The sequence below is a fragment of the Micrasema longulum genome, unplaced genomic scaffold, assembly GCF_059751315.1.
Source record: "Micrasema longulum isolate JH-2025_06_02 unplaced genomic scaffold, ASM5975131v1 h1tg002095l, whole genome shotgun sequence".
Classification (NCBI taxonomy): Eukaryota; Metazoa; Arthropoda; class Insecta; order Trichoptera; family Brachycentridae; genus Micrasema; species Micrasema longulum.
In genome coordinates, this window is record NW_028279262.1 from 21,099 (window position 1) to 45,737 (window position 24,639).

The following is a 24,639-nucleotide window of genomic DNA, read 5'->3' on the forward strand; positions in this document are numbered from 1 at the left end:
GATTTTTCACAAAAATGGCGCTATACAAATCAGCCAAATATCATTAAAAGAAAACACAAAAATATATCTAAAAATCATAGTTTTTTTAATAAATTACAGTCAACCAAAAAGTGTTATGTATTTACTAATTTTAAGTGTGTATTAATGTGGTAATTATATTGTTTGGCGGTCATTTGAATGTGTAGTACTATAAATCGTGGGTATATTGGCAAAAAACGTTAACTCGAAAATATGCGGATTTGACTTAATGATGCAGTTTTGTAAAGTTTTTAACGCTCTACAAACTGGCAAAATACACTAAGTCAAATTAAATTTCTGTAGTTTTAAAAATAATTTTAAGGTTTAATCGTATACCGGATATTTTATTCAGGCTAAAAGATTGAAATAACTTAATATTTACTTAGTATAAAATTAAGAAACGGAAAAATTAAAAACGTGTTCTTAAATGAGCACTTAACATCTTACTATATTTAAATAAGACGTTAAATATTGGAACAAAACTTAAATGCTTGAATTCTCAAAACAGGGATTTGAGACTTAAAGTTTTTTGCCAGTATACCCACGATGTGAGGTACATCCATAAGTAAATTCTGTTTGTATTTCTTGCGATTGCAGAGCTGCGATCGCAGTTTCGCCCATGTGTCGTACTCACCCCGGCCTACTGAGAAGGAGTAGATGTCAATATGAGTCAGTTGACTGTTGTGTACTCTTCCCTATGCTTGTTAAAAATGCCTTGAAAATCCGGCTGTTTGCGAGATATGGCAAGGAGATGGGTCAGACAGTTCAATGAAGGTCGCGATAATGTGCACGACAATGATCGAAGAGAATACAAAAGCTCGTGCTGCACTATGACAAGCGCCTACAAAATAGTGGAAGTTAAGTAGAAAAGTAGTCTTAACGATTTTTTTACATTTTTTTTTTTCTGAATATGTAATTGTTTTCTTTGACCCGTCAAACGGAACTCAATTTCTGGATAAGCCTCGTATTTACTTTAAATCAGAGGAGGTTATAAATGTCCGATTATTTAAAATGTAATATTTCTCTACCAGCCCAATATATATAAGTAGTAAGTGGGGAGAGGCAATATGGAGGGGGTTAGGAAATAAAATACAATATTTGCTCAATCTTTTATTTCAAATGTATGTGGAAGATCAAATACTAGACTACAATCTTCGCTTCTTTATTTTTTGCTATCTGTTTGTAATCTTAGCTTAACACCTAAATATAATCAATATTAATTTCTAATGCCAAAACTCGGAAACACTCTGCGTGTTTCATATGTTTACTTTAGGTTATATTAATAGTTGAAACACTAATCACCTCACCCACAACACTATATCCAGTCAATCCTTTCCGGATCATACAAAATTAAATGTAGAAACTATCTTTAGAAATGCATTCACTTAACTACTCTGGCGATCTGTACTCCACCAGCCTGCCTACGTGTACGTGCACGTGCCTACACACACACACACACACACGCGCGCGCCTTGTCACCTATTTACACCTACTTTTGTTGGACAAAATTCTTTCGGGCAAACATTAAGTACTGCCGATCAAACCTCGGAAACTAATCATTGGCGAAAATCACTATCGAGAACTCGATACGGGAGTTTGGTTAGCGTCGCAAAATAAAGCGAGATTTGCAACCGCGTAAAAACTTTATAAAAAAAACAAAGATCTTCTATAGTCTCGCATTATTGATGGATAGATGTGTGCCGCCTATACCGAAATAATAATATGTGGAAATGTGATAACGGCAGGCATGAGCGGCCAAACACACGCAATCTGTCCTTACTTAATTTGTCTATTCCTAAGCCTAAAATACTAAACATTATTCTAGCACTTAACGATGAAGTTTTGCGGACATTTATACAATTATCAGAGGAAACAAACAAATGTCGTAAAAGCGAAATATCTAAATAAATAAAAACAAAACATTTTGCGGATTGCAAACAGAGGGTTGGATCTGTCATCGAAAGAACCGGAGAATCGTACGCGAGGAAAGAAACAATATAAAGACAAAGTAATACATACACATTTGTACCATTAAATTACTTACAAAAATATACTATTCCAAATTACTAACATGGCACCGCGTACAATACTTTTCTAGGGATCTGAGAGCCAACACAGCGCGGGAACATCCTTAGAATTTAAACAAGTAACAAAGTGTAACGTTATTCTCTAGAAAGTATAAAGGCTGAGAACACTCGTCCGGTCCTTTCAACGGTCATTTGATGCTGCGCAAAATCTTCATGTTTCTCGGGAACGTTAAAATTAAACTAAAACCTAAGTAGCGGTGTGAACTAAGCGTAGCTTACAACAAAAGTGATGGACATTACTGTAACTCCGGGTCATATTATTACGTCAGGCGGAGCCGGAGCCGACAACCTGACGTTAGATTCCTGCGCAAGAGTCGCTTTCCAAAACGGCGATCTTGCTCCAAATTTGCGGATTAAATATAAAATACTGGAATTGTGTGTTGCGTTGGGCGGTGCCGATGGAGGATGAAGGGGAAGTTGCGGAAAGGAGTGCGTGTGACATTCGCTCCATTTGTCAAATGTGGCCATTATTACGCGTATTTAACAAAATTCAAACAAATCCTCAAAAGACGCTCTCGACACATTCGGTACTTACAATTATAACATACGTAGAGGAAAAAATCAACACCAAGTTTTGAAATATTCACAAATTACGAAAATACACAATGTCGTTATGCAGCACAGTGAGAGGGGGGCACAAGGAATCCTTCCTACGATGAATATAGTTCACTTTTCACTTGTCCGATCATCCGCACTGTATTAAACTGTCACTTGGTCCTTTATTTTGCATTCACATTACTATTATTCAGTTTTTTAGAAAGACTTAACGACACATGGATACAATTATCAACATCCAAAACATCAAATTGTTATACTCAAATATAGTGCCGCAAAAATGTCCATATAATATGTATAAATCTTGACTTAATAATTTGAAAAAAAAAAACACCTACATTGAATTTTTACATCAATACGTAATTAGATTTATATTTATTTAATTCCCAATCTGATTTCCTTATACGCTAAACTCGCTCGCCACCTTTAACTCTATCTTCTTCATTTTCTTACTTATCCTAGATTAATAGATCGCAAAATGAAAGAAAACAAACTGAAACATGAAACAGAGTTGATGCGGAGTGGGCGGGCTGGTGGTGCCTGCACTAATCGCTAGTGTTGTGTGGAGGAGGCCGTGTCCGGACCTCAGTGGACTTCCGAGCTCTCGGGTTTAGGCGGGAGATGGTTCCCCGGATCCGATGTGTTGATCGGCTGCGGAATAAAGTAAACTATCGTTACAAAAGGCCACATGGTGTACAAAAGTACTGAAACTGGATAGTAAAATTCAATTTCCTCGAGAGATTTTACAATAGATTAACATGGAAAATTGCATTTATTTAAAATAAAACACTTTGTAAATTTACCACACAAGAGTTTAATACATTAAAACACGACTAGTTTCGGGTAATCAGTATTACCCATCCTCTAAGTAAGTTTATATTTACATACTTTAAGTTTATATTTACACCTGAGGATGGGTAATACTGATAACCCGAAACTAGTTGTGTTTTAATGTATTAAACTCTTGTGGTAAATTTACAATGCATTTTTTTTTATTTTTAATTCAAAATGTTTTTCCAAGTAAATGCTGAAACATTAAATAATGGAAAATCGCAGTCAGTGTTTCAAATATTTTATATTTTAAAATTGTTTTTATTTCCCATTGATACAATATAAAAATGAGGCCCTCAGTATCAAAGATGGCCAAACCACCCCGTACTTATTTTTGAGAAATCATAACAAGAAATGCTATTTTTATTATGTATTAAATATGCAGTTGGCCGCATTTGACACTATTTTTAGCATTTGGCCATCTTTGATACCGAGGGCCTCATATGTTGTCGGGTGCCACAGGTGAGTCGAGTTGGAGATGTTGACAGTGGGGTGGAGTATGATGACTCGTGTCGGGAATGGCGGGAGTCGGGGCGAGTGCAGGGCAATAGGGCGGTGCGGGGCAATAGGGCGGTGGCGGATTAGGAGAGTAGAGATAGCAAGTGGTGATGGCATTACCTACCAGCGAGTGCTGCGGCGGCGGCTGCTGCGGCAGCGGCGGCGGCTGCTGCGCGGCGTGCGGCGCCAGCGAGTGCGGGGGCAGCTGCGCGGCGGGGGGCGCGGGCGCGGGCGGCGCGGGCGCGCTGCCGGCCGCCGCGGCCGCCGCGCCCGCCGACTCGTGCGGCGTGGTGCTGTGCGCCTGCTGCACGGGCAGCCCGCCGCCCGCGCCGCCGCCGCCGCCGCCTCCGTAGTAGCCCCCGTTGATGCCTGGAACCACAAGCGGCCATTGCACTGGGTTCTCATACACTGCTCGGGGGAATGCTTACGCGTTACACACTGCCACTCAATTTACAAATAAAACTAGTGCTACAAGATAAGAATTGAGTTGTGACAGAGTCAGAGTGGGGGATCGAACCCAAGACCTCGGAACCGAAAATCCCAACATCAACACTAGACTAAATTAAACTTAATTCTGTATAAATTAAATTCTGGTCTAACAAATTAATTTTATTAATCCTTTATTTCTATCATTTTTGGAATAACATATATATTAAATTGTATAGATCCAGTCAGGAATCAAAACTGAACATAACTATTATAGTTCCCAGTACATAATATCAGTTTTCATGTTAAACCAAATATGTATGTTAATATTATAAATTTTTGTTTAAGGCAGATTTGCCAATATTTTAATTAAATAAATAAATAAAACTCCATAGTTAATAATTTTGCTACTATTGATAAGTATTATATAAAAATAGTTTAGTTTTACTCATTTCTTTATCAAGATTAGGTGAAAGCTCTAGTTGGTCAACAAAAAAACAAGTAAAACTAAAATAGTATTGTTATTTTTGCAAACAACAAATCAACAAATTTCCCTGCAAACTAAAAATAAAGTTTTTTTTTTTAACTGATCCACTATTTCAGGAAGGAAAAAACAGGTGAAATTACAAAATGATTATTTTAATCTACCAAGGTCTGTCTACAATGGGTTGGGCAATAATTGGCAAATGATTCAGATCAAATACATGAAAAAATATATTATTTTGTAAGACCATATTATATTGGTGGTATTATTTTTAATGTACCGTCAAAACATTTCAATTAGCTGTAAAACTTCATCATAATCATACCTTTATCCGCACCAAGTGGTGATGCATATGGCATTGTTTTGGTAGAATATTTAGATCACTTTGTTACATATACGGAAGGTAAGATGATCAGTTTTTTGCTTCAGGTGTCAATCCAGGAATATTGCAGTGTAAAACCACCTTTAAAAGCAATAGCTTATGTGGTCCACCCTGCCAGGAATTGAACCCGGGACCTCAAGAATGGAAAGTGAACCACTGCGCAACGAGATGGACTTATCTCCACTTTATTTCCTTTTTCAGGATTTTCACCCGAGAGTAGGTATCCAATAAAAAATGCTCATCCAGTGTCTGGTTCTTTTTCACACTCAGAATTGAACTCTTCATCTGCGCAGATACAGAATAAAATATATCGTCGACGGAAATCCATCAAAAGACAAATTTGACCACTTCAGAAGAGAGAAAAAATGTTTCTTTTTTAATATGCAGTAAAATTATGGTAATATATTTTTTTAATGGTAATATCTTATTTTACGATTGAAGGCCGCGTTCTAAAAACATGAAATGTCCAAAATTTTCCTAAGTGATTTTATTGGATTTTATTGTTCTGTCTATGAGTCTATACAATTCTTCTTTCTAAACATTTCTAAAAAAATTATAGGTACTCCATATCTACTGTTGAAAATATGGTGTTTTTGTCCATTGTCCAACAGCAATTGTCCACATCGATTTGTTCGAATGAACAGAAATTGACCCTTAATTAGCATTTCTACTACTGTGCAGCGCCACGCCACTATCACTCATTGTTTGGCCGTTCAAAAGGTGTTTTGGGTAATCCATTATGTATGTTTTTAGCAGTGTTTACTGAATATTTTAAAAATCATGATTTATTAGTGTGTAATCAGTTTATATACCTATTAAAATGTTATTGTTACTATTGAAAGTAAATTTTGAATTGGTCAACCTGGAAGTCCGATGATGGCAGAAGAGATCATCTGTATTTTTTTGTTTTTTAGTTGTCAAGAGTTTTAATGAATATTTCAGTAGACACATAGAAAATAAAATTTTATAAAAGCATAATTTAAAATGGTAATTGATTATTGAATTTTTTTTTTTTATATTTGTAATTTTTGGATTAAAGTCTTAAAATTCAGTCTTATTTAAACTCTCCTGATCATTTTTGAAACATACAGATGGTCCCTTCTGCCATCTGACTACCGAACTATATTTAAAATTATCCCTCTCCTCCACTCCTCCACTTTATTTCCTCATCCTCCCAACTATCTTCTATCTTGTTTTCCTACATATTTTTTTATATTTTCTTTTTATTGTGTGATATCATTATATTTGTGAAAAACTTTTAACTGGATGTATGTACAACTTATGATATTTCATTATTTATATAACATCTTTTCATAAAAATGGCGCTATATAAATTATCCAACTATATATCTGTTGTTTTTCTGAAAAAAATCTACTATTATTATTTTAAACATTCATACTAATTTCTTCGTAGCTTGCACTAAAAACCACTAAGGTCCAAATATTGTCTAAAAACAACAAATGTCACATTGACATTTTATTTAATATAAACATACAATATTTGTAAAACGATTTTATTTCATTAAATGTATTTTTTAAAAACATGGTAAAACGGTGGTATTCAGTTTAAACACTCTCCTAAAAAATTGTTGGTTCGTGACATTTCAGGTTTTTAAAACAAAGTCTTCAATTATGTAGGTTTTTTTTTTGTTGTTTTTACTAGCAATGTTTGAATATATTTAAAGCCGAATGGCATATTGAAAGCCCCAAAAACATTTTTTTTCTTGTCGTAATGAACAAGTATTTTAAATTTGCTTGTGTTTTCTTTTTTTAATTTACATACTGCTTTAAATGCCCCTAGCGCCGTCAGAGCAACCTTAGTATAAACAGTCAATTTGTCTGTCACTTTCGATCTAATTTTCCAAATTCTGACGGCGAATTGCATATCTGGATGACTTAGGCGGAGATGTTACATATGCGGTGATGGATTTCCGTCGATGACACATTATTATTTTTTTTCCCATTAGAGTAGCTATTGAGATTCTGGTTCAATTTCACACATAGAAGTGCATTGGACTCTCAGGTTAATGAAGCGGAGGTATATAAGATGTTGGAAGGTGTACCTTCAGGGTAGGTGGGCAGCGGGCCGGGCCCCGAGCCCCCGAGGAAGTAGTCCTTGTTGACGCAGTTGCGCAGGCAGTCGGGGATGCGACCGACGATGGCGCGGCGGATCTCGCTGGCAGCCATCTCGCGCAGCTCTGTGGCGGACGCGTCGCTGTAGAAGGCGGCGTGCGGCGTGCACAACACGTTGGGGGCGTCCTTCAGGGGGCCCTGTCGACAACGATACAAATGAAAATAACTGTCACCAAGGCCCATATTGCAATGGGAAGTTAACAGAGTTGTCTTCAATTATCTATAAAGTAAAATTTAATTTTCTGTATGGATATCAAGTATGGCGTTCCTATAGACATCGAGCTACTGGAAAAAGTCCAAAGATGTACTTCAAAAATCCCCAAATTACTCAAAAGGATGCCCTACCGCAGTAGATTAAAAGCACTAGGACTTGCATCATTGGGAGAATGACGGAAGAGAGGGGACTTGATAGAAACTTATAAGGTACTCAATAATGACTATGACTGCCCCCTGCACGAGATGTATCAATTAAATCCCGACACAAATTTAGGGGTTCATAACTGGAAGCTCTATCCTCCCCAATTCCACCTCAATCCCAAGAAAAACTTCCTTTCCAGCAGAGTACTTTCAGACTGGAATACATTTCCAAGCCTAGTTGTCCATTCTATTTCAGTCAACCAATTTAAAAACCGTTTAGATGTTTTTTTGAAGGAAGAATGCAGACAAAAAGCAGAACACGAGATACAGGCGCATCAGCAAAGGTTGCCTGCCAATAACCAATGATAATAAAAAATAAATATTCCTATAAAACTCAATTACAGGTTACCGATGAAAATACTTTAAAATTTCATAAGAATAATTTAATTTTAGTACAGAAAATTTTATTTCACTCTATAAACAATTTAAGGTAACTCTGTCAACTTTGCATTGTAATACTGGCCAATTTCGGGGTAAGAGATAATTATTGCACGTATAGTCAACTGAAATTTTTCAAACAAAAATTTGAATATTTGTACGACGTTTTGTCAACAACATGATTGCTAGATTTTAAGTATAAACTAAATACTGCATAGAATCACTTTTGTAAAGGGCCCTTGAGATATTACAAAAACGGGGGTTGTATAAGTTATCGATAATAATAATCATGTTACCAATAGGGAAATATTACATACTACAAATACCGATAAAAACATATTGAATAGATTTAGAATAATTAGTTTCAATTTCAAAATCAATATGATAATTGTGACGTCAAAAAGGTTAGGAACAAAGTTTAAAATTAACATGAATCGTGACGTATTAGGGGCGTGGCCAATGCAATGACCGTTTTTGCGGGAATCCAAAATTACAAATTTAAAATTCTTTTAATGCTAAAAATAAGTGGCAAAAAAAAAATCTTTTATTCCACAGTATTTCATAGACTCTTATACTTTTAAAATTTTTAAAAAAAAGGTGATATTTCTCTATTACCATCATGATAATTGAATATCTAAGACCTAGATGTTGTATACCTCCCTGCGCTGCTGTTCTTAACACTTTTGGGGCAGTAGAAAATGCTTTTAGAGCGCGTGTTTAGTATGTAAATATGCGCTATAAGAGTGTTTTCTACAGCCGCGAGAGCATTTAGAATAGCAGCCTTGTGCTTCGAATGGTGTATAGAACAAGATACTTCGAAGAGCGAACATTAAAATGCGTTGTTCCAAGATTGTTCAATGATCTCCCCTCCCACAAACCATCATTAACATGAAAAATCTTCAAATGAAAAAAAAGAACTGAAGAAATATCTTCTAGATACTTAATAGTGCCTGTTTATAAATAAATCTGTAAAATATAAATAAAATAAATGTAGTATAAACCTGTCATAAAAAAAAAATGTGTCCCACCGAAAAGTCTTTAGACTTAGTGGGTAACAAATTATAATATGTATTTTTTAATTATAAAATAAACGCTGCTCTGCAGCACTGAAACTGAACTGAATCAAAAATATAGAATAAAAATTGGTATAATGTAATACATTTTCTGAATTGTGTAGTATGCCTAACCAGACACAACTTGTTTTATGGGTGACATTTACTATACGCAGTGCAAAATAATAATAAAACATAACTATCTACAAGTGTATTTATTATACAAGTTTAATTATCCATACTTTTATTTGTCGATATGTTGAAGTAATTCTTTTAACCTCTACCCAAACCCACTGACCATTTTTTCACAAATTTATTGAATATTTTGAGTCCCAAAAACCAGAAATTTCTTTGCCAGAATTCATAGTTTGCGGTGGACCCCATGACCCATCCTCTAGTTTGACTCCTGGCAATGTGGGAGTGTTCCCTTTGGAATTATAATATGTATAAATTAAAGACATTATTATTTATAACAAATGTCTTTAAACTATTTTTTTAACTTTAATAAAATGTGTTTTTATTTTCCATTTCATCACACCGAAATTTCTCTACATCAATATACAGAGTAGTTAAAGGAAGGTGTGATCTATCTATCTAGATAAAGTAAATTAAAGTAGCATAGTAATAATATCATGTTCTTATTTAAAATATTGTCGATAATCATTATTATTTTAAGGTCCAATCAAACCGTTTACTTTTAATCGACCATATATTGTTTTGGCCTAAGAAGCGACAGTGAAACCCACCTGGAATACATTGAAGGGTTCATTTTCATGCACGTCCAGCGCTGCCGCTCTGATCCGACCTTGCTTCAGTGCAGCTGCAAGTGCATCATCATCCACTAACCCTCCGCGCGCCGTATTCACCAGAAACGCCCCTGAAAGGAAAGACACAAGTTTTTAGAACCGTTTATGGGAATATCTTCTCAGAGGCTTTTTACATATAACATATCAACAGATCTTACCGCTACATAGCACAGGCGGATAGGAAACAAGAGCCTCACCAGTTCAAAACGGCTACACAATATATTCATAAACACGATAAACACATAAGACTTCGAGCTAAACCATGTCAATTCATCTTCATCCCACATTGTTTTTGTTTTATTAAATAAGTTTTCATTAATTTGATTAGAATAAATTCTTATGTGGAAATTCGATACTTAATGCCATTCAATACAACAGACGAATCCCTGCTGTAACACCAATTTGAGGAAATTTTGTTTTTAAACCACAATATAAATTATAATACTAAACCCAATTTAACTGGAAGAGACGTGATCATGTTTTGTACATAATATATCAAAGGTGTTAAAACCACAAAGCCACAATTTTACGGGTATCATAACTGAAACAATTATTGTGTATACTTAGAACAAATAACTAGGAATATGAGAGTGATATGTACACATGTCATGACAAAGTCTCAGAGGATTGATTACGCTCCATTATATAAAAATGGCAAACAAACTTTGTACTATGTATTGCTTGAAATCAATATTTTGTAAGTACCTACATAATATGCGCAACAAGTAAATTAAAACTATGAGAGAAGTATGATTGCATAGCCGACTCCAGTACTTAAGAAAATTTATGTTAAAATAGCTAAATGACTGATGCACCATAAAGTAAAATTTGCGGGAGCCAATAAAATATTTTTTAAACCTAGCCGGATCGAACCAAGGGACGCGAATCCCCCAAAAATCTATTTTGATTTGATAACTCGAGTTTTAATCAAGAAAATGTCTTTTAGTAATCTTTACAAAAATAGTATGATTTCTTTTATTGTTTTTAATTTTTAAGTAACGAAAGCAAAGTAGTTTTAGTAGTTTTTGAGTAAAGTAGGAAATTCGAAGAAAAGTGGTATATTCTTTTTATTATTATTTTTTTTTTAAAATAAATATTTGCGTTCTTATGATTAACCCAAATATTTTATTTTGAGGGCCATTTTCAACGAGTTGTAAATAACTCACTATTAGAAAATGGAATCAAGTTTGGGTAGAGTGGGATTCGAACCACGGACCTTTGGTCCGTGAGTCCGAGACACTAGCCACAGGACCACAACCCGATATATACAACTCAATTTCGGCTATAGTAGCGCATCAGTCACTTAACCTTTTTACCTTTGAAGTAGAGATTCACATGTACTCAAGAGTAAGAAACTTAATTTCACCGGGATTTGGCTCTTCCCATAACCTTAGACGGAATCTGAAGGTTCAATCATTCTTACAAACCTTTTTTTTTTTCAATCGTTGGCAAGGAATGAAAAATAGAAAAAAAATCCTAAACCTCCGTGGATTGTGTTCCTCAGGAATAATTTGTCAATTTAACATTCGCGCGCTTTTGATGTTGTGTTGGCGAAAGGCAAACTCACGCTCGTATGAAAGCAGTTGCAAGGGGATAGTTTTTATAATAAATCATGAACTTAGTTTGGTTCCTATTAATCGTGGGACTGTTAATAGGATGAATGCTCACCAGGACGCATCTGTTTGATGGTGAACTCGTTGATGAGGTGGTGATTATGCTCGTTCAGACTGCAGTGCAAGGATACACAGTCGCTTTGGAATAATAAGTCCTGTAACAGATTAAAATTACTTCGATACAAACATATTGGATGGATAGAATGCGGATGTCAATTAAGTATAGATGATATATATTATTGATATAATAATAATATATGAAATATATTATTACACATTTAGAAAAAAAATAAAGAGTAGCTATACGTATTGGAAAAATATCATTTAGTAATATTATATAAAACAGAATAATTAAAACCAGTTACGGCTTCCTGTATGGCAGGTAGTACTGGTTAAAATTGTTTATTTTTGTTACATTCTGTTCCAGTTACTTAAAATATTCTAGTTTTATTTTAAATATGTAATCTAACGAAATGTAATCTATTGTAAAAAAAATATTACAACTCGATAAAATATTAAACCGACATTATTTATGAATTGAATACACAAGTGGATAAAAGTGTCACGTGACAAAAAAAAAGCAGAGATATATGGCAGAGTTATCTTCGACTTAAAGTAAGATCGAAATTCATGTTTAAAAAATGTATATATTTGTATATATTTGTATGAATACTTGTATGAATTTTACCTTGTAGATAAAATTGAAGATAAATGTCAACTTCCCATTATAATACAAGCCCTGGAGTCTGCGATACTACCTTATTTTGCTAATATACTCAACAAATCGTGGGGCAATTACTACAACTAGGTAACTTCCAAATCAGCAGTTTAGAGTTACTCACTAAAAGCACATATTTGTATCTTCCTCCATGAATGCTTTTTACATATTTTTTTATTTTAATATTAATCTTCGGTGCAACAAATATTAATTTATTTATTTATTAACGGACATTGTCCATGTTTACAATTTATAAGGTTTAAATATTACAATAAAAGAATAGTTTAAAACATTTAAAAAAAAAAAAAAAAGAAGCATTGACAAACATAAGGGACATCCAGACAAGATCTGGACTATTTATTTAGTGCTCGTTTAAATCGTTGTAAACTTAACCAAAAAAGTCCAGATCTCCAAATATATTTAATCTTCGGTGCAACAAATCCGTCTTATTTCTTCATTGGGGATTCGATCTTTAAACATTATCCCTGCGATTGCCCTTAATGTTTTCATTTGCAACATTCTAAGCAGATTCTATGTCCTCGTTGTGTCAGCCCTTGTTTCTACCCCATATATCATGATTGGCCCGACACGTGTCTTATGTATCCGGATACGGAGTTGGAAAGAGATTAATTGGATTTCAGTCATTTCAAATTATTTGTAAATTGTTTCAATTGTTAGACCCCCAAAACTAATGGCGAATATAGAGTTTCCAGCGTATTTGTCTATGACAATAAATAAATATAACCGACAAGCGGACCCGACAGATGCTGTCCTGCCCGAACATTGGCTTGCCCGCTATTAGCTGGTTCAGCAAACGTTTTTTTAGATATTCGAATTTTCAATGAACTATATGCTAAGTGACATTTGACATTTCAATCTTTCCGTTTAGTCATTGTGTGAGTTGCTGTTGCCCAAAGCAAAATTAAAAGCAGATTGCAATATCTCGTTATCCTGCGCCGTTCGATTCTTGTTTTTATAGAATTTGTTACAGATCGCAGCACCACTTACTAGGTCCAATTGTAAATCTAAACCATAAAGGGACCCGCTCAAATACACAAAAAATTTCATCAAAATTGCTCCAGTCGTTTAGGGAGTTCAGGGACATACACACGTACAGAAGAATTATATGTATAAAGATGACAGATATCCACCCGGTTCGGGTAGATTAGGTACAGAGCATGTAGCAAGTAGCGTATAGTCACCTGCAGGGTGTAGACGCGCGTCAGGCCCAAACTCTTCTCTATACCGTCAGGCAGGTAGGGGTCATAGAAGATAACGTTGAACCCGAAGGCCTTCGCCCTCAGGGCCACCGCGGAGCCGATACGGCCGAGGCCCACGACTCCCAGGGTGTCCCCTCGGATCCGCGCGCATCCCTGCGCGGCTTCTCGTACTTGTTCCGGTCCTGACATCACACAATTTATTTATTTATTCAACGGCTTATGCATTTGTGACACTAACAAACAAACGTAGCTATAACCATTCCAATAAATTGGAAAAAAACATTTTGTCCTCGAGCGATAAATATAACCATATGAGTTTCTATCGCTTTTTGACTGTTTTCTTAGCAGAAATAAAGGAGGTGACTATGTTTAAACGTAATATTATTATGTAAAACCACATGAGCAGTCATATTAACCAAAAAAAATAAAATGACAGTGGCTGGAGATGGCCACTTTTGTTTTTTTAGTGTCACATTTAACAAAATATAAAACACCTGTACATATAAACAACATTAACAAAAATATTAAATACATTACTGTAACAGAGGCAATGTTTCATAATGTATTCCTTTATATAAAGGTAATCAACGCCAGAGACAGTAGTACACATAGTTCATAATTAAAGTTTGGAAAAGAAATGCTTAAAAAGTATCAATTTTAATTTGAATAAGGATAAATGAAATAAATTTCCATTTCCATGTTCGTTTGCTAACATGTGATGAGTGGAAAAGGCGAGTACTTAGCTTAGTTTGAACTGTGTGAAGCAACAGAGAAGGCAATAGTTTGCCTCGTTTAATGCTATCTCACAAAAATGCATGAAATTCAAGAGTTCAGAAATATCAAAAACATTATATTCTGAACAGCAGCATTAAATCTGAATTTTCCTCACTAAAATGTAATCATTTTAACTGCTTCATTATACATTTATGGTTTAGCTCTTCAATGGGAATATTCAACATAAATTTAATGAGCCTTAAAAACCATATTGAACCTTCTCCACACTATTTATGTGGGAGACCTAATGAGGAGCCGGAGAGAGAGGAGGGAGCCATGCTAGAGAATTACTATTACAGATTTAATTATATTTTTGACTCTTTTTCTAGGGATATAATTAGCATCGGTAAACATAGCTGCATTACAAAGAGCCACAAGAGAGCACCTATTATATCAAATAGTACATACATGAAGCTTTTGAATAATAATCATATTATCCACTTATCATTTTACTGTTTATATACTGTGGTATTTATTATAATGTATGCTACAATACTATAGATCAGGGCTCCCCAAAGCAAGGCCTGCGACTTTTAAAATTTTTTTTATTTGTTTATTTTTCCATACATATATTTACATAAAATTTTAATAACAAAATACATCTTGAAATTAAGCTATAACATAAATTGGAAAAAATGCCCACAAAGACTTCAGCGTCTGAGCGTGGGCCATTCCTTTTTTAATTATTAAAAAGTTTATAGCATATACATATGGTATGACATGACCATGAAAAGAAAAGAAAAAGAAAATTAACATATGCTGATATAATGAAAACAGGATTTATTTGCAGTATGCATTTTATTTTTAATTTGAACTTTATTTTTTTTAAAGATGTCTATCTGTTCCTTCCATGTTAATCTAAGACCTCAAACCTACTTTAAACTGTACCAGTGATTTAATGTTTTGTAATTCCTTAGTTGGAAGATTGAAGGATCTTGGATAATTTTCTTCATAACTAGGAAATAGTCTATGTTTTTCGTACATTATCTTAATTATATTTTTCTGTGCAATTCCTATTGAGTGACTATGCACATCCAAGACTCCTCCCCACCCAATTATACCATATGTTATTGAAGATTGAATTAAAGCGTAATATACGAGTACCATTCAAAAATTTTCTTTAGTTAAAATATTTTTCAGTCTTGGGAAAACATAAGATAAATATCTGAGTTTATCTGTTAGTTTAGCGATATGTTTTTCTTATTTTAGCCTATAATCTATGTATATACCCAAATATTAAAAGCTTTCCCTTGAACTTATTTTGTAGCGCATATTTGTAGGTTATATTTGTGCGGCCCACAACGTGTTTTTAATCTACCACAAATATGAAAATTTACCTATCTAAAATTTATTTTGTAGAACATTTTTATGGCACGCTAAATAAATTAATAAAATATTTATTTATTATATGAAAGATCAAATTTTGACCATGTTTACTCTTTCATCCTTCCTCTGCCTCACTAGGCAGTAATTTCACTATTTTTATCAATCAGTGTTAGCGTGCGAGTATTTAAATACAGCACCGAGAGCAATCGGAGACCATAGTAGATTCACAATTGACTTCTTATCTCTAATAATAAATCCAAAATACATGCGTCACATTTGCCATAATAAATCTTCCACAAAATCATAATAATGTAAACAATAATATGATTTTAATTCGCACCATTTGCCTCTAAGTTATATAGCTATATAAATAAGATATGAAGACCTAAGAAAACAGCGTAAACTCTGGGTATTTTTAAAGCAAACTGATTGGACACACACTACACACCAGATTTAAAATGGGTAATATTCACGCAAATGATAAAGATATATTTGACACTTTTGATTTTTAAAAGGCTGTGTATCAATTTGTTATCTTCAAATTTAAATACCTAAATAATACTATGTGGATTTAAATTGTGTGTCTTTTATTAACTTATATCTGTATTCTTGATTAATATTTTTATAACTTCTTCTAATTTTAAGATTATTTTATTGTAACTGATGGGAAAAATGCACTTCTGTTCTCTTCGCTGCAATATGTATTTACTATTTGAATACCCACATATTTTTTACTATTGTGTGAAGATTGTTTTTATTTTTTTCTTTTTTTCTCAATTTTTTTTTGTTGCTATTTTTGCGTAAAATACATGTCTGTCTTTATATTTATATATGTAAAACATATAAAAGCCTACATGGCATTTAAATAAATAAAATTAAAATAAAATATATAAAAACGAAAATTCCTAATTTATTTGAATTTTTTGCTACTTTTGCGTAAAATACATGTCTGTCTTAATATTTATATATGTAAAACATATAAAAGCCTACATGGCGTTTAAATAAATAAAATATGTAAAAACGAAAATTCTGTAAGACTAAAACTGCTTAAATATGAATTTTAAAGACAAAATACCTGTGAATTTTTTTCCATCTCGCACCATATTCGCCAACCAATACGTCCTCCTGTAGAGATTTAATATGAGGCAGAGAGTTGTGTCAGCTACTTCTTCCACTCCGTAACCGGGAACATTACATACAGCGATTCCTGGATAGAAAAAAAATAAATATTACTTCAAATTCTGTTTTACTAATCATCGGCATAAAATAATTGTGCGAGTATTATAAATACTTCACTCATTAACTGTTCTTCAAAAGACAACTGTTGACATTGTATTTTGTAGTTTTCTCCATACATTTATTCACTTTTGTAACGAGCTTCGGACATCCCGAAAAAAATATTGTCAACAGCTGAGCAAAAACTCTTCAATTGTTTAAAAACATCATTGCCGAAATAAGAACCTAAGTAATAAAATCCAAATGGGGAACTAACTTATTACTGACGCCGCTGGGCGTTAGGATCGGTTTACATTTATGATACTATGCAAGTGTGAAGTACCCGATTGGTGTATTCGCAGACAACATTGACAAAGTAACACACATATGGTTGAAATAGCATGTGAAAAATCCAAGCTTTGTGAACTTGTAAGCACAGGCTCAGCACCTCATTACAATTTACAACTTCCTTTGTAGTTTATGAATGACATCCTCGTTTCGGGGGTTTTTACAAGGTTTTTTTTAATGTTCTATGGTCAATGCATAATTAACATTACGTATGGGTAGTGTCAGATAAGTTAAAACCTAACCCTTGAATTATAAACATGACTACTAACAAGTGGAAGTGTTTCAATTTGCGAAAAAGTGGTAATTATTTGTAAAATAGAACGTGGCGCGGAATATGTTGAAGTGGGTAAAAAGTTTTCTCTATCCTTGTCACATTGTCAACATTGTGAAAAATATAAATGATTACTATCTGAATTTGAAATTTAGAATCTGGTATGTTTGTTACCATTTATTATAATTTTCAGTAGTGACAATATGCAATGGCGATTGGATTTAAAAACTTTTCTCTGGTATAATGAGTAATGCTTATAACGAGCAAATTTAGTCGGTCCCGTCCTTCTCGTAATAACCAAATTCGACTGTGCATATATATTTACATATACAGTAGGATAATTTATACAGCGCCATATTTGTGAAAATCACCTCAAGGGCGCAGTACAATAAATAAATATCCCAGCACATCTTACAGCTACAGAGCGTATGAAACGGTTGGGATTTTAGCTCCTCATTTCCAATTAAGATCGATTAAAATATATAACAGATAGGAGCTTGATTACAGCGCGTCTTGCAGCTACAGAGCGCATGGATGGTAAAAAATCTAGACCCCATTTACACATTTTTAAAATTGCCAAAGAAATTTAGTGTATTAATGAAATTTAAAAAAATAAAACAATAATAAAAAGGAGAAAAAATACAACACGTCTTGCAGCTACTGAGCACATAGACGGTTAGAATTCTAGACCCCATTTACAAAATTTTGTTATTTTATAGTTGATAACATTTACGTATGGAAGTTAGATTACCAATCATCGTGCAGCTACAAAGCGCATGGATGAGTGGAATTCTAACAAATTAAAATTATATCAATAAATTAACAAAAAATAAATGTAAACAAAGAGCATAGTAGTAAATTTGTCAAGTGTTCGTGTAAAAAAGTAAGCAATAAAAAAACACTTCAACATTATGGTTAACAAAATAAATATAGATGTCCGAAGAATAGCTTTTGTAGATAGTAGGTAAATACCGCCGCCATGTGGCCTACTGGGTGCTTGATAATTCCTGGAAGATTCCTATTGTTCCAATGACTTGGTGTCCATTTTGGCCCATATTATTTCGTTTTGTAAGACGCATCATTTCTGTTCAATTCACTTTTTAGACAGTTCTTTCTAATTTCTAAAAACACATACATTACACAACCCAAAGCTGGGTTAAGCAAATTATAGAGTTGCCCTTTATCAGATTAATTTTATGGTCCTGAAAACCTAAAAAAATCCTTTTCCCGATGTCAAATCGCCTGTCTGCAGTAACATAGTAAAATATTTGTGGACAAGTGAACCCTTTCATTGATTTGCATTTTAAAAATGTCTGGAATGACTGACCTAATAATTTGAGTATATTACTTGAGGGCCTTATAAGCTTCTAATATACCTTTTATTTTAAACTCCCCAGTTAAGCTTACGTCTTCAAAAACTGGCATACTAAGTTAGGGGCAAATATTTAAAATAAAATATTTAAAGCTAGATTTCTCTATTTAGAATTAGAACCTTAAAGAATTTAACTATTTAGTAAGATTATTTAACTTAAGTTAATTATGTTAGGAACTAATCGGTTTTTTAGAACAGACATTAGCCCATATAGGAACTGATTGCAACATTAGGCATACTAATATTTCTGATTTGCCAAACCCATCATACATTTTTTTTTTACATTTTACATTTTTTTTTTTTACATTTATTTTTTTGCACCACAACAGGCCAGGAGGCCTAATTACAGTGGTGAATTACATCACAGAGCACCCAGGCTTGAGAAAAATCACATTTTTAAATTTTTGTGTTCTCACCGGGAATCGAACCAGGAGCCTTCCGTGCGTTAATCAAGCGTCTTGACCACTACACCACGGAGGCCGCATTGACCCTACTCCCAGTATAGCAAAATTTGTCAGGGTGTTTTTGTGCCATTTTGTCTAATATGAAATGTATGTATAAATAAACAATGAAAAAATTACTTAACTATGTATTTTTAACAATAAAATCAATTTTACAGAACTTTTGGTGTAAAATCAATTAACATTTTTTTTCGTGTTTTCATTTGATAATAGTTGTAAAAGTATGCAACAGTTACATTTTTTTGGTTGCAACTAAATGAGAGTCTATGGTCTGTGAATAAATAAATAATAATAAATCTACCGTCCATTCACATATTTAATAAACTTTGCTTATGTGTGCAAGACAGAACATTTTCAAATTAAAATTAATCGGGTCGTGGTCCCGTGGCTAGGGTCTCGCACTCACGAATCCAAGGTCCTTGGTTCGAATCCCACTCTACCCAACTTGATTCCCATTGTTCAATTGTGAGTTATTTACAACTTGTTGAAAATGGCCCTCAAAATTTAATATTTGGGTAGATCATAAAAACACAAATGTTTATTTAAAAAAAAAACATTCTAGTGTGCCTACTAACACAAAATAAAATTTATACATTTACTTGGTTCTCCGACAGGCACTAACCCCCCAGCTCCTTTTTGAAAACGATTTAAGAAAAATAATTATGAAAATCAAAATTAAATTTTTAAATTATGTAAATACCATCTATATATATATATATATATATATATATATAGTTGGATAATTTATATAGCGCCATTTTTGTGAAAATCACCTCAAGGGCGCTGTACAATTAATAAATATCCCAGTACGTCTTGCAGCTACAGAGCGCATGGACGGTTGGGATTCTAGTTCCTCGTTTTCAATTAAGATCAATAAAAAATTATAACAGATAGGAGCTAGATTACAGGACGTCTTGCAGCTACAGAGCGCATAGACAGTTAGAAATTTAGCCCCCATTTACACATTTTAAAAATTGACAAATAAATTTAGTGTATTAATGATACTAAAAAAAAAAAAAATAATAATAATATGAATAATAAAAATGCGCTCTGTAGCTGCAAGACATGCAATAATCTAGATCCTATCTGTTATGTTATCGGAATTGGAAACGAGGAACTAGAATTCCAACCATCCATGTGATATGTAGCTGCAAGACGTGTCGGGATATTTATTGTACAGCGCCCTTGAGATGATTTTCACAAAAATGGCGCTATATAAATTATCCACAATAATCACACATTAGCATAGGCTTAGGCTTAGACTTAATAAACATTCGAATTTCATTGCTTTATTTGCAGATTTACAATAGCCAATTACAATCTATTTCCCATGTAATAATCTTAAGATTACAGTATAATGATGTACGCAATATGATAATTATGTCATTATTATTTCTGAAGGGATATATTCACATTCTTTACACGATGATGATGAAGACCAGCGAGTGATTGACAGCCGTCATTTAATGAATGTGCAATCAGGAGGTCATGGTGCAGCATTGTGACTTGTGTGAGATTGTCTCCACTAATTTTATCTAATGCTTCATCTCGATGTATTGTAAATATTATTTTTATTCTCCATACCTATTAGATTACTATTACAATATCTACAATCAATTGGTCATTGTTTGTGATAATGTTTGAAATGTAAATTAAAAGATTTCAGCCAAAAAAATATATATTGAAATAAAATGTAATAAACAAACAACACAACAAAACAAACCATCACGCCGTTTCCCGTAGGGGTAGGCAGAGAGGACAGAACACCATATCACTCTATCTTGGCATACAGACCTCGCGTCCTACATTCAAACATCTTCTCATGCACGCTCGCCGATTATTCCTACTTTTGACATGTCCATCTTCAAGTATTTGATGGACTTGCTCGTGCCATGTCTTTCTCGGCCTTCCTCGTTTTCTGCATCCATCAACATTCGCATCGTAGATCCTTTTAGCCGTTCTTTCGTTGTCCAGTCGCTCTACATGTCCAAAGCACCCCTTTCTTGATTCTGTCGATAGTGCATATCTCAGCCTTACACAGTTCGCGGATCTAGACATTTGTGCACCTATCATACAACGTTTTGCCACACATTCGCCTGAGGGATCGCATTTCGACAGCATTTAACCTAATTTCATCATCATTTTTCCAATTCCATACTTCGCTCCCATACATTAGAGTTGGCACTAGAACTCCGTTGTGAACTGCTAGTTTAGCTTCCTGCGATAAAAATGTAATAAGAAAAATATTATCCATTAATTTGTTTTGATTACTTTTATTTACAAATTTTTCATGAGTAAGAGTCACAGGTGAAAAATTTATAAATGAAAGCGGTCAAAACAAAGCGAAATATTTTTTAAATTATTTTAAAAATGGAATCCCACCAAGAAATCAGAGAAGCTACGAAACCAAAAATAGTTTTAATAATCTTTGTAGGCAGACGTCATTACATCGCAAAAATCAACAGATGATTATTATTATTATTATGGATAACTTATATAGCGCCATTTTCGTAATATAATACCTCACAAAGTGATTATATAAAGAAATAAAATTAATTTTAACTTTTTAAATTTGTAATTTAAGATAAACAATGTACTTCAATATTATGTATCTTTTTTGGGTGATACCGTGTATGTTGGATTTGATCCGACGTTTCGGCTACCATTGCAGGAGCCATCTTCAGGGAAAACTGTGTGTACTTATTCCAACATACACGGTATCACCCAAAAAAGATACATAATATTGATAACAGTGACCGTGAAAACCTTCGCACCTATTTAACAATGTACTTTATCACCACACGCTAAGGATTGGTATGGAAGAAGTATTGATCTTCAAACATAGGTAGAATAGTGAATATTGCACTGTGTAAAGTGGTTATACCTTTTATTGAAATTTTTTTTTTTATTTTTTTTTTTTTTTTTAAATTCTGAACAATTTTTTTTTAAATTCCCGCCAAACTGCAAAAGCAGTTTTTTGCAGGGACTTCTCTCTTTAAACATTTTTGTAACACAATATAATAAATGTTTACATAAAATATTTTTTAAAAAATCTTAAAAATATCAATAAAATAAAAGTTTAAAAAAAATTAAATACAAGTAAATCAAGTCTTTTTTGAAAACGAAATATATAAAAAAAAAAAATATTTATTCATATAAAAATATACCCTGAGTCTATGAGAACAAGAGTCCTGTGTCGAGTTGGGACCGGCAAATAACAGATCATAAGCTCTGAAAATGCCCAGACTTCCATTTTCTCTTCCCAAAAAACTTCCTCAGTTGGAATATCTTCTGACATTCGATAATACCATAAAGTATACCTACAATGGACTCAAATGTTACGGCTTACTAATTTTATATATTTTGTGTAATTCTATAATTGAAGGTATACGAGTATATGCATGTGAAATTGTATCCCTGTAGTGTGAAATTGAATTACCTTATAAAATAAAATAAAATAAAATACCTAATTCCCCAGCGGCTTTGACGTCGATGTTGTCCACACCGCTGCCGATGCGCACGATGATGCGCAGCGTCTTGAACTTCTCCAGGTCCTCCTTGGTGAGGATGATGGTGTGCCACATGAGCGCCGCCACGGCCTCGTTGAGCACCTTCTCGTGTATCTCGGACGTGGACTGGGCGTCGCAGAAGGCCACCGTCGCCACGTCCTTCAGGATCGGCATCTCGATGGAGCAGTCCCTTCCGTCCAGTAGGGCCACCAGCGGTCTGCGCAATGCGATACATTCCCCTCGTTTATTTATTGCTTGTTGACATTTCAGCTTATTTTTATGAAATATTTATTTTCATTTAATTATACTGGAACCTTTTTACACGGCAGATAGTATACTAAAATAACACCGCTGGAAGAGTTTCCTTGTAAAAAAATCCATTCGGGATAAAAATAAATAAATTCTTTAGTATTTATTATAACTGATTTTCTTAAATATAAGACATCAAAATACTTTTAAAAATCGTATCAAAGATTATGCACTATTATATTATGGTGTACGCCAAGTAAAAGAGCGATGTAAGGCGTTCCAAAGGTGAAAAGTATAATTACAATACAAACGCATTGTTAAATTAATGTTCAAATTAAAAAACAAAGGACAACCTCTGTTCATTCAAAACCGTGTAAAAAAAACAGTGTAAATCGAGGTTCCAGTGCACTTTTATTTTGTGTGTGTACTTTAAACCTATCACTCTTCACAACTACTTGTTTTCTTATTATTGCCCATTACAGCAGTGAATTACGGCACAAAATACACAAGGATCTATGAATGGGGAAATGTGCAAGTGGGGGAATAAGCGAGTGGGATAATGTGCAAGTGGAAGAATATGAGAATGGGATAATGTGCAAGTGGAAGGATATGAGAATGGGGAAATGTGCAAGTAAGGGGATAAGCGAGTGGGATAATGTGCAAGTGGAAGAATATGAGAATGGGGAAATGTGCAAGTAAGGGGATAAGCGAGTGGGATAATGTGCAAGTGGAAGAATATGAGAATGGGGAAATGTGCAAGTGGAGGGATAAGCGAGTGGGATAATGTGCAAGTGGAAGGATGTGAGAATGGGGAAATGTGCAAGTGGAGGGATAAGCGAGTGGTGTGATGTGCAAGTGGAAGGATGTGCGAATGGGGTGATGTGTAAGTGGGAGAGTATGCGAGTAGGATAAAGTGCAAATGGAAGAATACAAGAATGATGAAATGTGCAAGTGGGGGGATAAACGAGCGGTGTAATGTGCAAGTGGAAGGATGTGCGAATGGGGTGATGTGTAAGTGGGAGGATGCGCGAGTGGAATGGAGGATGCGCGAGTGGAATGGATGATGTGCAAGTGTAGTAGATATGCGTCACTCACCTTCCGATAGCGGGTCCATTGGCAATGGGCCCACGCATGTCTAGGCGTGCTCTCTTGGGCATCATCTTGCGCTTGTCCATCTAGGTCTGGCGAGTGCCGCGCGCCGCCCGTGCCGCGGGACACCGCCGCCGGTCAGGCGGGCCGACTCCCCGCCGCCGCAGCCAGAGGAAGCTCGCCCGCGAGGACGAGACTCATCAAACTCACCCGACTCACACTCTTCACTGTTCGCTCGCGTTCACTATAACGGCACTATAATTTAACTTCACTCGATTACACTGTACGCTTCCCGATAACACTTCACTAATAAAACTCCTAATTTTTCCGGCGAATCATTGCCACCGAATTCGCAGCACCAGCTATCACAGAAGTCAACTCGCGACTCGGGGAAACCTGGAAATAAA

General features: G+C 34.4%; 1 protein-coding gene across 3 annotated transcripts; it reads right to left on the reverse strand.

Moving 5' to 3' along the window:
* Nucleotides 1-1,115: 1,115 nt before the first annotated feature.
* Nucleotides 1,116-24,639, reverse strand: CtBP (C-terminal binding protein). Of its 3 annotated transcripts, none has more exons than XM_088239226.1 (9): nt 24,239-24,639; nt 22,852-23,111; nt 16,794-16,925; nt 13,601-13,800; nt 11,736-11,835; nt 10,008-10,138; nt 7,345-7,552; nt 4,114-4,358; nt 1,116-3,311 (listed from the first exon to the last, which is right to left on the reverse strand). In XM_088239226.1, exons 1-9 carry the CDS (start codon nt 24,316-24,318, stop codon nt 3,246-3,248), a joined length of 1,422 nt encoding a protein of 473 aa, XP_088095352.1. In that variant the 5' UTR covers nt 24,319-24,639; the 3' UTR covers nt 1,116-3,245. The 3 variants fall into 3 exon arrangements, with proteins under 3 accessions (XP_088095352.1, XP_088095350.1, XP_088095351.1); XM_088239224.1 differs by having other exon boundaries at nt 4,114-4,397; XM_088239225.1 differs by having other exon boundaries at nt 4,110-4,397.